We start from the raw sequence: 15,159 nt of genomic DNA on the forward strand, positions 1-15,159 counted from the left end.
GGAAGGGACGGGAGGGGAGGGGAGAGCAGGGCAGGGGAGGGGAGGGGAGGGGAGGGGAGGGCAGGGGAGGGCAGGGCAGGGCAGGGCAAGGTAAGGTAAGCCAAGGCAAGGCAGCACTGTCCCATCCCATCCCTGCCGGGGTTGCACCCCGCCCTCCTGGCCCAGCCCCGGGCGGGCAGGAGGCGGGTCGGGCCGGGCCGGGCCCGCCCCCGTCTCTCCCGCGGCCCCGGCGGAAGGAGCGGCCCGGCCGCCCCCGCCCCTCCTCGCCGGCCGCTTCCGCCCGGCCTCGGCAGACACAGCCCAGCAGCCGCCGCCGCCGCGCCGGGAGCCGCGGACGGGGAAGGTACGTGTCGCAGCGGCCTCCCCTGCCGCCCCCTGCCCCCGTGTCGGGTCCCGCAGCCCCCCGGCGCTGTGCGGGGCTGAGCCGCAGCCTCACCCAGCAGGGAGGTGCCCCTGCCCCGGTGTGTCGGGGCCAGGTCCGTGCAGTCCATAACGCCGGTGGTCTCTGGGCGTGCGGTCGAGGATGGAGTAGCACACCCCGTGCAGTGAGCAGCGCTTCGTACGTGCTCCTTTGGCATGTTTTGTCATGGACTGGGAGGAGACTTCAGGAGGCGAGTCCTGAGCGGTGTCTCCTTTTCCAGAAGATAACTGAGGTGATGCTTCCTGTAGTGTTTCTTCCATATGTCAGCACGTGTTCCCATGAAGCATCTCTCGGAGCCTGACTGATGCTTGTTATCTAAGCGGCACGTTATAAAACAAGAAATGAAGGAAAAGCCTGTGACTTGAAGGGCCTGCAAATAGGAAAAGTGGGACATAAGGTTATAAATTCCTATAAGTGAGATGAGACTTTTTAAGTTCAGAGGAGTGTCTTTTAGTGGAGGAGCTGTTGGTTTGGGAAAGTAGCAAGTCTGGCAGGCGCACACACCCTTCGGGGACCCGCTGCCTGTCAGGCTGGCTCTCAGCGCTGCTCCCAGGGCATCACCACTGTTGGCACCTGCCTTCAAGCCTGTGCTTACTATGGAAGAGAAGAAACACCTGTGCCAGACAGGAGGTGAGCAGCAGGTTCAGGAGGCAGTGTAAATGGCAATGTGCAATTAAAGAAATTAAGCCAATGATGAAGTGCTGTTGAGGCATGGCAGTTTTGAGAGCTTTTTGTTTTGTTGCAAAAATGATGAAACAGCTTCATTTCCTGCAACTGATGTGTAATAATAAAGCCTTATCATAAGCAGACTTGAAGAGCTTGAATGATGTAGACCCTTATTTTTTAAGATGATGTGTATTCCTGGCCCTCTGGGACTTTGTGATGTCCAGCTAAAGTGTGACAGTCCATCTGCATAGGCATGTCACAGAATCTGGACAGGAATCTATATTCTGTGTGACTCAGAGACTGGAAGTGTTCAATTATTAATTGGGATTATTGCAGTTTCCTGTTTTCTTGGGGCACTTGCTTATGATGTCAGTGAAGGAAGTGGTCACACATTTACAGAACTGGGTAAGAGACAGCATTAAGAGTATTGTCCATCATGGAATTACTACAGGGATTGTATAAAAGCAGTCGAAGTCAGTGATTTTTCAAAAGTCTTTGGCAATATCCTAAGCAGATGCCTGTGAAAAAGGCAAGCATATGCAGTGCTACTTTATCTAGTCCCATTCTGTAAAGTATCCACTCAGCTTGCAACAAAGTGTAGTCCAGGAACTTTCTGGAACACATAGATGTATAGTGATCTTAAAAATACAAAGTTCTCCATCAACTCTTTCTTGTCTTCGACCCATGTGGAACTCTAGTTTTCCCAGCATCCAGCCTCAAGTAGTTCTGTGGGTCAAATATCCACGAGCTCAGAAGGTACGACTGTTGGTTTTCAACATGCTTTCTGCTCGTTCTCTTTAGTATTTCCTACTCTTTAAATTACACTACACACTGATGGGTCATTACCTACTTATCTGCTTCATTTGATTCACCAAGGCTATTACAATAAATTGTGTATGGGTAATGGTAAAACAAAATTATCAGTAGGACTGCCAAGCCAAAGAACGTAACCAGTAAATTTGAGAATATTTACTCTAAAGTTTTCTAATTGCGCTGTTTTTATTGTTTTGGTTTCTTTTTATTGATAACTTTGATTTCTTTTAGATGACACTGTTTTTCACATTATTGTGATTTATTATAATGATAGTCCCCATTTTGGATAATGTCTGCGTTATTTTTACCAAGTATTGGAAGCAGAATTTCAAGGTTTCACCTTTACTGGTGCTATGCATGTATTTGTACAGAAAACATGTTTACAGGATATGGAGGACAGGAAGTTTTCACTTATTTAAATCAGGCATGCTCCTAATAGCAATAGAAGTATGTTTTTTCTGCTCTTGACAAACCACTATGTAACACTGTGAATTTTCAATAAAATGTTTGACAGAATTGGATTCCAGCTTACACTTTGAATGATGATATTTAGATGTCCAGTAAGGTTTGTGAACAGGCTATACTAGGAGAAGTAAATTTTTCTGGTGGGAGAATATTCATAATAGGAAGAAATTGTGTAGTATGAGAGGTATGAGCTTAATGAAGAATTAAGCTTGAAACAAATTGGACTTTTCACATGAATACCAGCCTGAGTACCTAGTCAGTAGTGAAATGAATGAGAGAACTGTTTGTTTACCTGGCTGGGATTGCACAACCACCTCACACAGCTGTGCACTGTGTAAGTGCCCTGTTACCATATGTTAGGTAATCCTTATGGGCCAGAACTGTGTCTAACTAGAGATGCTAGAACTTCAAGTTTGGCAGGGTTTCTTTTATCAGCATCCTTGTCTTTTTGCTCAGTGTCGTTGCTTCTTCTTGCTGCTGCCAGTAACCATGGTGTTCATTTGGTTCTTTCCTTTTTGTATCTCATCTCCTGCTTCTGTTTAGACTCCGTTCCCATTGTCCTTTGTTTTGACCAATTCTTTACTCAAATTTCTTGTTTGTTTGTTTGTTTGTTTGTTTTACAAAGGAATACTTTAGTGATACCAACTTTCTTTGGAAGTCTGACTCCTCAAATTTTACCTCCCTAAAGAAATTGTAGCATGAGTTGGGAATAAAATGAATATGAGGTTATAACTGGGTGTTTATTTGCACCTGTGGTGAGCACAGGCTTTGTTCATGTATGCGTTCGTACACAGTCATGTGTTGTCAGGCTTTAGCAGGATTATCTTGATGGGAGGAGCTGGGCCCTTGTGCAAAATGCTGTAATGTAGTAACTTCAGGAATTACTGGGATTGTGAGGAAAAAGCTAGAGTGTTCCCAGAATGGCTTGAATCCTCTTATGATCAGGACTGTAGGTCTGTATGTCAGAGCACTGACACGTGCAAGCCTTCCTGCAGTGTGGTGCTGAGAGAAACATTTTGGCTGTATCACCACTGTGTCCAGCCTGGCTGTTCAACTCCCCGTCCTGTCCCCTTGATCAGCAGAATGAGGAACATCACCAGTGCTTCTTACTGGGAAGGACTGGGACTCCAGGCCTCAGTAGTATAGACAGTTACATTGCTGTAGTGACTCAGAAAGGGATCTAATGCTACCTAATTTTATTCATGTCTCCTATTCATTGGTTGTCCTGTTTGATTTCCTTTGTCTTCTGCACAGAGCTGCATACAGTCTGTTTGTTTCCAGGTCTGCTCACAGTGCCTTCCTAACCTGTTTAGGTGAGTAAATGAGTATCAGGATGTGCACCTGCTGCAGTAAACATAAGGAGGAGATGGTAGGCAGCAAACAGGTTGAGAGATTACTGGAGAATGCAGTTGTGACTAGTAAGTTGGTCTACTGTGAGGAGATGGGATTTTGACTAATTCTTTTATGCCCTTGTTAGAAAGCAGGAAAACCAACAGCAGCTGGAGAGTTAAGCTGAAGGCAGGATAAACCAATTGATGTAAGAACACATGCAAGTTGAAATAATTACATGAGAAGAAAAAAGTGGTTTGAATTTTAAGCATATTTTAGCTTAAAGGAGAATGACAAACATGGAAAAAGGGAAGAAACAAATAATTCCTCTGTTAATTCCTCTTTCCCTCTTGCTGGGAGGTTTCCTTTGGGGAGGAGGTTTGGTTGGTTTGGAGTTTCACCTGTTAGCTGGGGCGACCTCGGTGAGCCTGTTGGTGTTTCCTGCCATTATGTGCTATTTCATATTCTGTGTTAAGCTCTCCTCTTCTCTGTATAAATATAAAAACCTCACTGTGTTTAAAGCCTCATTTCTGCTGTTTTCCCTCACTCTCCTGCTCTGGGAGTGGACTTTTTGACTGGGTACCAGGCAGTTGGCATTTTGCCGGCTCAAACTATAACAATAAGGGATAGTTCTGTAGGGGGATTTATGCTGAACAGCACAGGAAAGGATGGGGAAAGTCAAATCAAGGGTAGCATGATGCCCGCTGATTGTATTGGTGTGTGGGTTTTGATTTTTTTTTTTTAATTTGATTCCTGCTTCTTGCTAGTATTCATTAGGCTTTTTGAACTTTGCATTACTTAACAAGAAAAAAGAGAGCAGTGAATGTTACTCTGATAGAAGGGGAAAAGGAGTTATTGAATGTAAGATGAAATAGCAATTGCTTTGTATTGCTCTTGCCTGTTCTTACTGCTGCTGAAAGATGGAAGTCTCTTTAAGTGCTTAACTTCTGGATGCTGTGGTTTAAGTGAGTATATAGGTTTCCATTACGTGACATTATTGCATTTTTATTTTTCCTTGAATGTTGTCCAGATTACCTGTATGACTGAAACATCTGTCCAACAGAAATGTGGGGCCTGTAGTTTTTTTGAAGCAGGAGAAAAAATAAGAGTATAGAACATATGGTTGCAAAGTCAAATAATTATTTGCCTTTCTTCATCTTTTTGAAAAGTTGCAAAATTCTCCTTTTCCCCTCAGATAGTAGGAACCAAATGGCAGAGAAGCATCATCTTTGTTTAGTGAGCAAGTGTTTTATCCCAACCCTTAGAACACAAGCAAAACTATTTGCATATGTATGTTCCTTTATCAACACTATTTTCAATTTCTTCTCATACGTATGTTATGTCCTTGATTACCTGTTCCTTCACCTTTTTTTCTTTTTTGTAGTATATTTTGATATGTCTCTCTCTCCTTTGAAGCAAAACCCTGTGAAAGGCCATGTCCTCTCCCCCATAATTCACATGAATGTTCACTTTTGACTGTGCTCTGTTTTGTGTGGTGATGTGTATTGAAATTTAAAGGTCACTAATGTTTCTTTTCTCTGTATCCAAACTTAAGCATGATGCATTCTTGTTCATGAAGTGTAACATTTCCACCTCTAACTTCAGCCAGATTTTAACCCTGTCTGTAATCATGGTGTTACATTTCAGTTTTGCCCTGTGGCTCCCAAAGTACTGATGTTCAACATAATTCAAATAAACAAATTGCATACTTTGCAAACTTTACTGTATTTGTGACAATTTTCTTGTGCTATCCATTCCAAACTGATTTATCTCCCTTCGACTTTCTAATGTAACAGGCAGCTGGGAAAGTTTATTTACAAGATTCTCTTGATGTGAGTCTGCTGTGTCCTTGAAAGTTGTTGATCAGAAGAGACCTGGCATAGTTTTTTCTCCCAGAAACCTTTATTACCACATGTACATTGTACTTCAGCAGCAGCTTTTTGTGTTCTTTCACATAGATGCTCTATCTTTATTTGACCAAGGTTTTGCTAAAGTTGCAGTTTAATCTCAGAATTTATACTTAAAATGTATTTTTTGTACCCACATGTTATTCATGCCCACCACCTTCTGTTTATTCTTCTGTAAGATTTCAGTTATAAAATCCCCAGGTTTTTTTCTCTTGCTCCAGTACTTTAATGCAGTGTTTGAAGGGAAAGCTGTCTTCAAAAGTTACTTCATTTCTCCAGCAGATCTCAATACCATGTGCAAATGAACAACTTTTTCTTCCTTTGAGATGGAAAAGTTTCCCAATCTCCCACATTCTGTTTTGTAAAACGCCTCATATTTCATCCAATTAAGCCATCCTATTTACTTTCATACAAATAAAACCATCATTGCTTCTTTGAGTGCATTTGTTTCTTTAAGCAACAACTTGCTTATTTCTTTTAGGTCATGGATATTCTTAGCTTTATTATCAGACCTGTGCATTGACTGGGAAATTGGGAATTTCCTGGGAGCATAGCTACCAATTTCTTGTAATCTGTAGGGTTCCCAGCTTTAATTATGCTTATGAAGTTACTTTAGGAAAAAGCAAACCAAGACAAACTTGAACTCTTCTGGGGTCATTTTTGTGTTGGTAGCACTGAACAGTTAACAACTTGAAAAAGTGAGTGACCAGCTGGGTCTGGTTAAATAGATTGGCAGAATGTGATATGTAGGACCTCTTCCACTGTATGCTGAAATGTGTTTGCTAAAACATATGCTGCTTTTAGAATGTCATGTCTTTGTTCTTTTGGATACATTTATAGTCACTAGTATTGTATAAAGGCTTATGGGCCCTCAGCCACACCAGGGTAACTTCTCAGGGTTTGCTTCTGTTCTCTCTGACTCCAGTGTACGTGTTTCTTAACTGAGTGTTAAATTGCAATGGCAAATGCAGGAGCTTTGATCTACCTGGTAACAGAGGACGTGGACTCTGCTCTTTGAGCACTGGATAAGCATAACTGGGGTTTTGAGACCTTTGTTAAACTGAGACCTGTCATTGCCAAAGGAGATAAAGAGACCAAGTCATCAAACTTAGTGCCTTGTTGCCAGAACTGCAGTGAAACTTCGGATGTTGCTGACTTGAGTGCTGTAGACCAGCAGTCGAAGCTTTCAGCTGCTTTCATAAAGGTTACCACTGCACCTGATGCCCATGGAAGTCTTTCATTTGCTGTTTCATCCTCTTGTGAGTAGTGTGGAAATCAAGACCAAGTGTGCTGTAATAGTTCTAGTATGATAATTTAAAAGAGCTCCATTTTTTTTTCAGTCGTTAGTGCGTGATGAACTTCTTAAAGCCAAAACTTGCTGTGAGATATAAAGATTGGTTAAAATTTATGATGGACATGCCTAATCCATTTCCCCAGGATTTTGATCACCCTCTCTGTTGAATAATTTTGTACCAGGCCAGTGTAGATATTGTAGACAATGTATCAATGTGGGATCTGAAAATGTTTTCTGATTTCATGATTCCTTACCCCCAAAACTCCGTTCAAATTTTTCATATCAGAGCAAAGCACCTTGTTGGAACAAGATTGGTGGGTGATCCATTTGTTCCTGATTTGAACCCACAAACAGGCCTTTCCAAGCTAACAATTTTGCTGAAAAGCGCTCTCAGTAACTGGTTTCATAATGTGTGGCACTGACAAGGGGCCACTTGTCCTGTACAAAACTGATACCCAGAAGTCATTTTCCCGGCTTCCCTTCCACAAGGACAATATGCAATTTCTTCATCATTGCTACAAGGTTATTAATGGTAATAAAATGCAAAGATTGTGATAATACAAAGGTCTTGCAGGTAGTTCCAGTTCTTAAAATTAGGTTTCTCTCTCCTTAGATCTGCACACAGCCTCCTGTATGTTCTTTTGGAACAAGGTTCAGAAAACTGATTCCTGTTTTCATTCTGCACTTTAGCTTTTTGTCATTACAGCCCTAAGCATGAGTGAGCTGTACCTCATTTCCACGTGTTTCACTGATATTTTTGCACAGTCATCAGTGAAATTCCCCCAGCCATTTTACAGTTTGAGGGAGGAGCATGGGCATAATGATGCAGGAACAAAACAAGTGAAGAAATCAGATTGCTAGGTCGAAAACAAGGCTATCTAATTATTTCACTAGTTTTAGAGAAAAGCAGCCTGCTGCTTTGAACTGCCTTAGGTAGAGTTGTTTGGGGTTTATTGGGTTATTTTGTATAACTACATTGCTTCATTTGAGGTGTAACTTTTTAGCTTTGCTCATTTTTGCAGTTAATATCTGACATAATTCAGAGCTAGTGCAAAAGGAATTTGTATATGACTTTGACAGAGAATTGTACTGGAAAATACAAAGAAGAAATGTTTCATTTTTATGTGCTACTGCCTGCTGCTGCTGCTTTTTTTATAAAGAATTGGTCAAGATTTGTGACTGGTGTCAGAACAGCTTGCAAAGTCTTTGACTTGTGTTTGTTGTTTTTCCTTAGACAATCTGGCATCTGTTGTTTGTAGTTTGTCCAAATAAATCCTTGATGAGACCTAGGCATTGTGTAATCCCTCGTCTGTCACATCATGTTGTCCCCCCCTTCCTTTGTTACTCTTTGCAGTTTTTTTACCAGCTGGGTCAGTCTGTCCCTTTTGTTTCTGGGTCTTACCTACAAGCCTCTAAGTTCCAGCCTGCAAATCAAGGAGCTTACGTCAGGTCTGGAGGATTCTCTTCTGTTGCAGAAATTGCCAGACCCTTAACATAGCAGGCAGCTGAAGGAATCTCACTGTTTTTCCAGTTACTCTCTTGTCTTGTGATGTTGAATTTAGTCATGTAAGATCACCTATTGGGGCACGGTTTCTTTTTTGTTTAAGCTGGTACAGCTACTGCATAGAACACATCTATTTCAGTTTCCTATGTTTCTGGAGGACTGCTCTAGTTTAGATGCCTTTCTCTGACCTATATACTTAATTATTGTCATGTACTGTGTGCATGAAACTCTGCATTTGCTAAGGTACTAGAAAAATTTGCTGGGAAGCTTCTTGTACCTCTCACGCTTTACTCTTTCTGGTGTTTTAGGGCCATAAGAACTGTACACTGTTGATTTCTAGAAAACTCTGGAGAAAATGTAGTCCATCCTTCTCTTCAGATCAAGATTACTGTTTTGTCCAGCTGAGTCTTAACAACCTCTAACAAGACAGATTCCACTGCCTTCCTAGACATCTTCCATTACTTTTTTAGCAACTAATTTTTTTGTGGTGCCTTAAACTTTCAAGACACAACTTGTGGCTGTTGCCTCTTTTTTTACCATCTGCCATTGCAAAGAAAAGTTTGGCTATGCTGCCTTTGCAGGTCTCTTTCAAATGGCTCTAGATTACTTTGTGATTACAGCTTGGAAGACTGAAAAAGCACAATTCATAAAGCTTCTCCTTAAAACTCTGACCTAGTGATTTCCTTCATCCTCGGAAGTTCCCCTGTGTTTTTGACCTGGTGGGGTGAACACAGGAGGGCTCAGTGTTAGGTATGTCTTCACTACGGTGGAGTAGAAGGGAAGAGAAACTTCAGTGCAACTGCTGGCCTTGCTTTTCAAATTTGTCTGATACACAGTGTGCCTTACTGTGTTGAGAGTGCATTGTTGTCTGTGTTTTCTTTGTTTTTCTCATCATCCAGGCTCCTGATGAAAACATTGGGCTTTATAGGCTCCAGTATTGACCCAAGATTACTTGACATTCAGCTGACAACTAGTAGTTGACTATCTTTAAAGCTTGTTCAGTTAGTTTTCAAACTGTGCAAGTCAGTTTATTTAGTCTGAATTTTCTAGGCTTAGAAAGGAGAATGCAGTGGGAAATGGTGCCAAAATTCTTAATAAGACAATGTACATTACATCTACATGTTTTCTTTCATTCTTGTAGCCAGGTATTGTATCACTGAAGGCAGTTGCGTTGCTTGAGCATGATTTGCCATTGGCAAATTGGTCTCTTCTGCAGGATTGACCTGTTTTCCTTTATATGATCAGAAGAACATACAGAATACATGCTCCTGTGATTTTTCTGAGGACTCAGCTAAGCTCGATCAGTCTATAGTGCTTTGGGTGCTTCTTACCTCTTTAGATGGCAAATGGCTATAATTCTGTGTATCTAGTCCAGTCTCATGAATTTCCATACAACCAGCCTCTGTAAGTTATCCTAAGTTGTAGTCCAGCTCCTTTATCCAAAAGGGCAAAGTACGTCAGGTTGGTGAAAGCGTTGCCCAGTTGGAGATGCCACAGCCTCTCTGTGTAGCTTCTTTCATTATTTAATAATCCTCAGTGTGCATATGGGGAAACCTTTGTAGTCAGAATTACCTTTGTTGCAACTTTTGACTTTTTCCTTGTCCTTTAGATACACATCACATGCTTCATGTCTGTATCATCTAACTGACTGTCTCCAGTATATTGATGTCTTGCTTGTATGAGAAGTCCAAAACTGGACATAGTACTCCAGATGCACTCTTTCCAAAGCCAAGCAGCAGAATATTAATAATCACATCTCAAAACTTGCTGGCTACTCCTTCTTATGCAGCTATGTATATACTTAGGCTTGATAGTTGCAGGGGCTTGCTACTGACTCACTTCCAACTTGTTGATCACTAATGTCTTTTTTGGAAAGCCACTTCTTAGCTTTTGAGCCCCCAGCCTGTCTGAGTGTATAGGTTTACTGAACTCTGGGTGCAAGGACTTTCCATTTGCCCATGGCTTTCCTGTAGTTTCTGATTTTCCAGCCTGTCAAGGTCCCTTTGGATAGCAGCCCTGCCCTGCAGTGTCAGTTGGTGTGTCTTCCTCCCCCAGATACTACACACAAACCTGCTGAGAGTGCCACCTGCCCCATTGTGCAGGTGTTCAGTGAAGACATTGTACACTGTTGCCCAACACTGATCCTTGAAAGACACTGCTGGTAAGTTAATGGTTGTGTCATGCTTGAGTACAACTTTGAGGGCAATTTTTTTTGATAACTTTCTGTGAACTGGGGCTGACGGGCCTAGAGCTCCCTGCACACTCCAGCATGGGCATGGTGGTTACCTTTTTTGCAGTTTTCAAGCATGTCTCACATAGAATCGTTAAGGTTGGAAAAGAGCTCTAAGATCAACAACCCCATGCAGCCCTACAGGCTGGAGACAGAGTGACTGGAGATCAGCCAGGGAGAAAAGGACCTTGGAGTACTAATTGACAGGAAGCTCAACATGAGCCAACAGTGTGCCCAGGTGGCCAAGAAGGCCAATGGGATCCTGGCCTGGATCAAAAATAGCGTGGCCAGCAGGACCAGAGAAGTGATCCTTCCCCTGTACTCTGTGTTGGTGAGGCCACACCTTGAGTACTGTGTTCAGTTCTGGGCCTCTCAGTTCAGAAAAGTTATTGAAGTGCTGGAGCGGGTCCAGAGAAGAGCAACAAGGCTGGTGAAGGGACCGGAGCACAAGCCCTATGGGGAGAGGCTGAGGGAGCTGGGGTTGTCTAGCCTGGAGAAGAGGAGGCTTAGAGGTGACCTCATCACTGTCTATAACTACCTGAAGGGAAGTTCTGGCCAGGTGGGGGTTGGTCTCTTCTCCCAGGCACTCAGCAATAGGACAAAGGGGCACGATGGGCTTAAGCTCTGCCAGGGGAAATTTAAGTTGGAGATCAGAAAAAAATTCTTTCCAGAGAGAGTGCTCAGGCATTGGAATGGGCTGCCCAGAGAGGTGGTGGATTCACCATCCCTGGAGATTTTTAAATGGAGATTGGACGTGGCGCTGAGTGCCATGATCTGATAAATGGACTGGAGTTGGGCCAAGGATTGGACTCGATGATCTCGAAGGTCTTTTCCAGCCCAATCGATTCTATGATTCTATGATCATCAAGTTTGACTGGTAACCCAGCACTGCCATGCTCACCACTAAACTATGTCCCCTACTGCTACATCCACACATTTTTCCATGCTTCCAGAGATGGTGATTCCACCACTTTTCTGTGTAGCTTGTTCAGTCATTGTGACTTACCAGAAAGGATAGAGAGTGGCCTCACAGTAACCCTGGCCATGGACACCTTGGAATGTATTTCTTATGGTTTTATGGAATCACATATGTCAAATCTGCCTTAATTGTCCTTTCTCCTGTGGTTTGGTTTCATCATTGTTTTATCCAACTTACCTTTGCCCTTATGGTTACCATCCTGTCTCTTGCTTCAGATCACTTACACCACCCTGCTTGTCCTGTCTTGTTTGTGGATAGTTTATATACCAACCAGCAATTGACTTACTCTAATTACATCATGTGGTGCTAGTCCAAGTTTGTTACAGTTCTGTCACTAAATACTCTTTTAAATGTAGATCATAAGTTTTTTTTGTTCCCAAACTATCTTTGAAATCTAATGCCAAGTCCAATTAATAGTGTAGGATGGAGCAGGTAAAATGGGCTATCAGGAGAGGTGCATGAGTAATTAGCACAGTGTGTGCAAGGGAAACTTACTTTTTCTACCAGCATTTTACCTTGGGTTCAGTTGAACCAAAGATGAGTATGAAGAGACTTGGTCATATGGCAGAAGTAATCTGGTTTTTGTGGATAACTCTGTTTCCAAATATTCCTATCTGAAAAAAATGATCAGTAGTAAGACACTTAAACATGTGTTGATTTGCAAATGCAAGTGTGTATCTCAAGTTTTCTTATAGGCTTTGCAAACCAGAGGAGCATTTATCTTATCCTGAGGTGGAAACCAAGAGGCTGGTCCCATGGTTATTCCCTGATCAAGCCATACACTGGCAGCTAAATCTTTGTTATCCTGTAATAGGAGTTTGCTTTCAGGTAGACACCTACGTGAAGGGTGTGTTAATCTAGTGCTGAAGCTCTGAGTCAAAGCCCGTATTTCTGTATTCTGACTGGTATTTTGTTACTAGATTAAGTACTGTTGACAGAAGCTGCATTTCTTACAATACTTTGCCCTCATGTGTTTAGAGAATTTATGAGCAGTGGTTAAAGAGAAGGAAGAAAAACAGTATGGGATGTAATAAGGCCTGATTTCCTGTGCAGTTGCATCACTTTGACTCTGTGATGATTTTTGTGAAACTCCTACTGGTCAAATCTGTGGTTCTGTCTTTTCCTCAGCATCCTTGGAGCTGCTGTGGCACAAACTCCACCAGCTGACACAGCCAGTAGGAGCCTTATCTCTTGAGACCTCTGCATGTTAAAACTGTTTGGAAATTGGTAGGCTATCTTAAGATATTTCTAGGGGAAATGTAGGCAATTCATGCCAAAGATAGAAGCCTATAATGGCAACATGATTCTTCAAAGCTTCATTTATTGAAGAGGGAAGGAGATCCAGAGGTACATATATTCCATCTTAAAACAGACCTGAGCAGTATGCTGCGAGTACCTCTGCTATCTTTTCTCCATCTTTCTATTCTGTCCTCTATTACCAAAGGCCATAAAGTCACAAATTAAAAACCCAACAATAAATAAATAGAAAATCCTTCAGATATTACATAGAGTTAGTACCAGGAAGCTGTTTGGGATTGTCTCAGAAGGGCAGTATTTCAGAAAACCTTTTCTTCTCCAGTGTGCAGTCATCCTTTTAAGGTACTGCAACACTGTGTGGTTTTGAAATTATAAGTTAAAAACTTGACCAAAGCTAGTATGAGAAGCCTGTGTGAACCTGAAAGTCCCACCACTCCAGTCCAAAATGTATGGCTATGTTTTCTTTTTCCATTGCTTTGCTTCTGGCCTTATATTGCAAATACTGCTTGTGAGTGAAGAGTTGTCAGTGGGATTTCCATTTGGAGTTGTTCCAGGAATAAGTTTAAAATGAAACTTTGCAACAGATTTGTTCATGATCAGAAACTTTGTATAGAACCTACTTTATTGTAAAAGGACTAATTACTTTTGCCTCTTGGATTGTAAACACTTCAGAAAAGCCGTGATAAGCTTAATGTTTACTGGGACTGTTGAAGTAATGGGGTGTCTCTATCAGAACTGCTCTGGACTTCTTTCAGCTTCAAATAATGAAGAAATAAAAGCAAAAAAAAAGCATTACAAATACACCTTTTTATAGTTTGATATAATTCACTTTACTTATATTTTGGGCACTCTAAGACAACAGCATGGCAAATAATGAAGTAGCAAAAGTGTCTCCTTTGTCAATTAATAAACTTTTTTTGGTGGGCAGGGTGAAGTAGGGAGGTAGGGGGAAAAGCTTAATCCAGAGAATTGTAGTTGATACTTTGAAAGTATCAAAGAACTCCACTCCCTGTAATTTGTTTGTACTACACTCAATTTTTTTCAAGGTGGTACTTGTTAATTCAAACCAAAACATTTGCCTTTTCTGCATTAGTTGTTCTTTTACCTTCAAAATTTCAGATTAAAACTGTGGAATGTGAAGAAATGCTGTTTCTACAAGTGTACTTTTTAAATGTTGTCCAGCATTATTACTTAAAATTTCACTCAAATCTGCTCCTTTCAAGGTGTGTAGCACTGAGAATTTTCCAGGACTATGAAGGTACTGGCTCCTGCCTAATGGTCCTGCAAATTTGGTGTATCTTTTAGGCTTTGGTTTACATGCCTAAAACTTCACTAACTGACTAGGAAATAGAATTTGTACCTTTGTACTAAAAAATGAATGGTCCTTTTTCACTAAGCAAAACCAGTTGAAATACCTCATGTTATCCGTAACTAGATGCTTTTGATGGTTAAAAGGTCATGGTGGTTGCTACAATATCCAGTTTTGTTATGAGGCACACAGAAATTACAAAGACAAGAACAAAGTAGTTTGGTATTTTTTCTTTTGTTTGCCTTCAAATAGTCTTCAGATGAATCTTTTCAGTGGACAGCATGAATGAGGAATTTAAAATTATTTGCCTTTAAAGTAGAATAGATCTTACTGTCCAGTTCATCACTGTGTGTTTCTGTGACAGAAATTGAGAGATGCTTTCTCTCATATAATAGTAACATATATCACCTTCTATAACCTCTTCAAAAATCAAATGGTGAATTGGATCATCTGTTTCCTGGGTATGACAGCTCTTTGGTGGGAGGTGGGGGTGGTTTGAATGGGTTTTTTTGCAGTCTTTCTGTGGGAAGGTGTAACAGCAAGGAGCCAGCTATGTAAATGTTTGATGACCTATTATAACAGTACCTTATTCTGCCTAACAGCAAACATGAAGTCGGGGTCAGAAGAGCCAGTGCCATTGCATGAAGAATTTATCTACTGTTGTGGAGCTGCTACCCATGTCTTGAAGTGTGGGCCCTGGAAAGACCTCTCAAAAGATGAAAGTAAAAATCTACCCCGACTCTTATTCATGATTATTCCTGGTAAGGAGCTCTTTTTTTTTTTTCCCCAAGTCTTGAAGTGCATTGATTGGAAAGTTTGTGTTCTGTTTCAGAAACCTTACAAAATAAAGTAGTAGATTTTGGCTTCTGCATATGGCCCAAAAGCAATAATGTTGCAATGGTGAAATTTCTTTGGTGCATTCAATTACTACTGTTACCTGTATTTGTAAGACAGTATTGAGAAATTAGGGTCTTGCTCATTTCCT

General features: G+C 41.4%; 1 protein-coding gene across 2 annotated transcripts in view; it reads left to right on the forward strand.

The window, feature by feature from the left end:
- Positions 1-232: 232 nt before the first annotated feature.
- The window catches only part of LDAH (lipid droplet associated hydrolase), a 116,406-nt gene continuing 101,479 nt past the window's right edge, over positions 233-15,159 (forward strand). The window contains exons 1-3 of one of the 2 annotated variants that reach the window (XM_071548279.1): positions 233-343; positions 444-653; positions 14,777-14,935. In XM_071548279.1, coding sequence (XP_071404380.1) covers positions 14,782-14,935 — 154 coding nt within the window. In that variant the 5' untranslated portion in view covers positions 233-343; positions 444-653; positions 14,777-14,781. The remainder of the gene's footprint in view (positions 344-443; positions 654-14,776; positions 14,936-15,159) is intronic. The other variant, XM_071548278.1, reaches the window with a different exon arrangement.

Source organism: Pithys albifrons, chromosome 2 (assembly GCF_047495875.1).
Source record: "Pithys albifrons albifrons isolate INPA30051 chromosome 2, PitAlb_v1, whole genome shotgun sequence".
In the NCBI taxonomy this organism is placed as follows: Eukaryota; Metazoa; Chordata; class Aves; order Passeriformes; family Thamnophilidae; genus Pithys; species Pithys albifrons.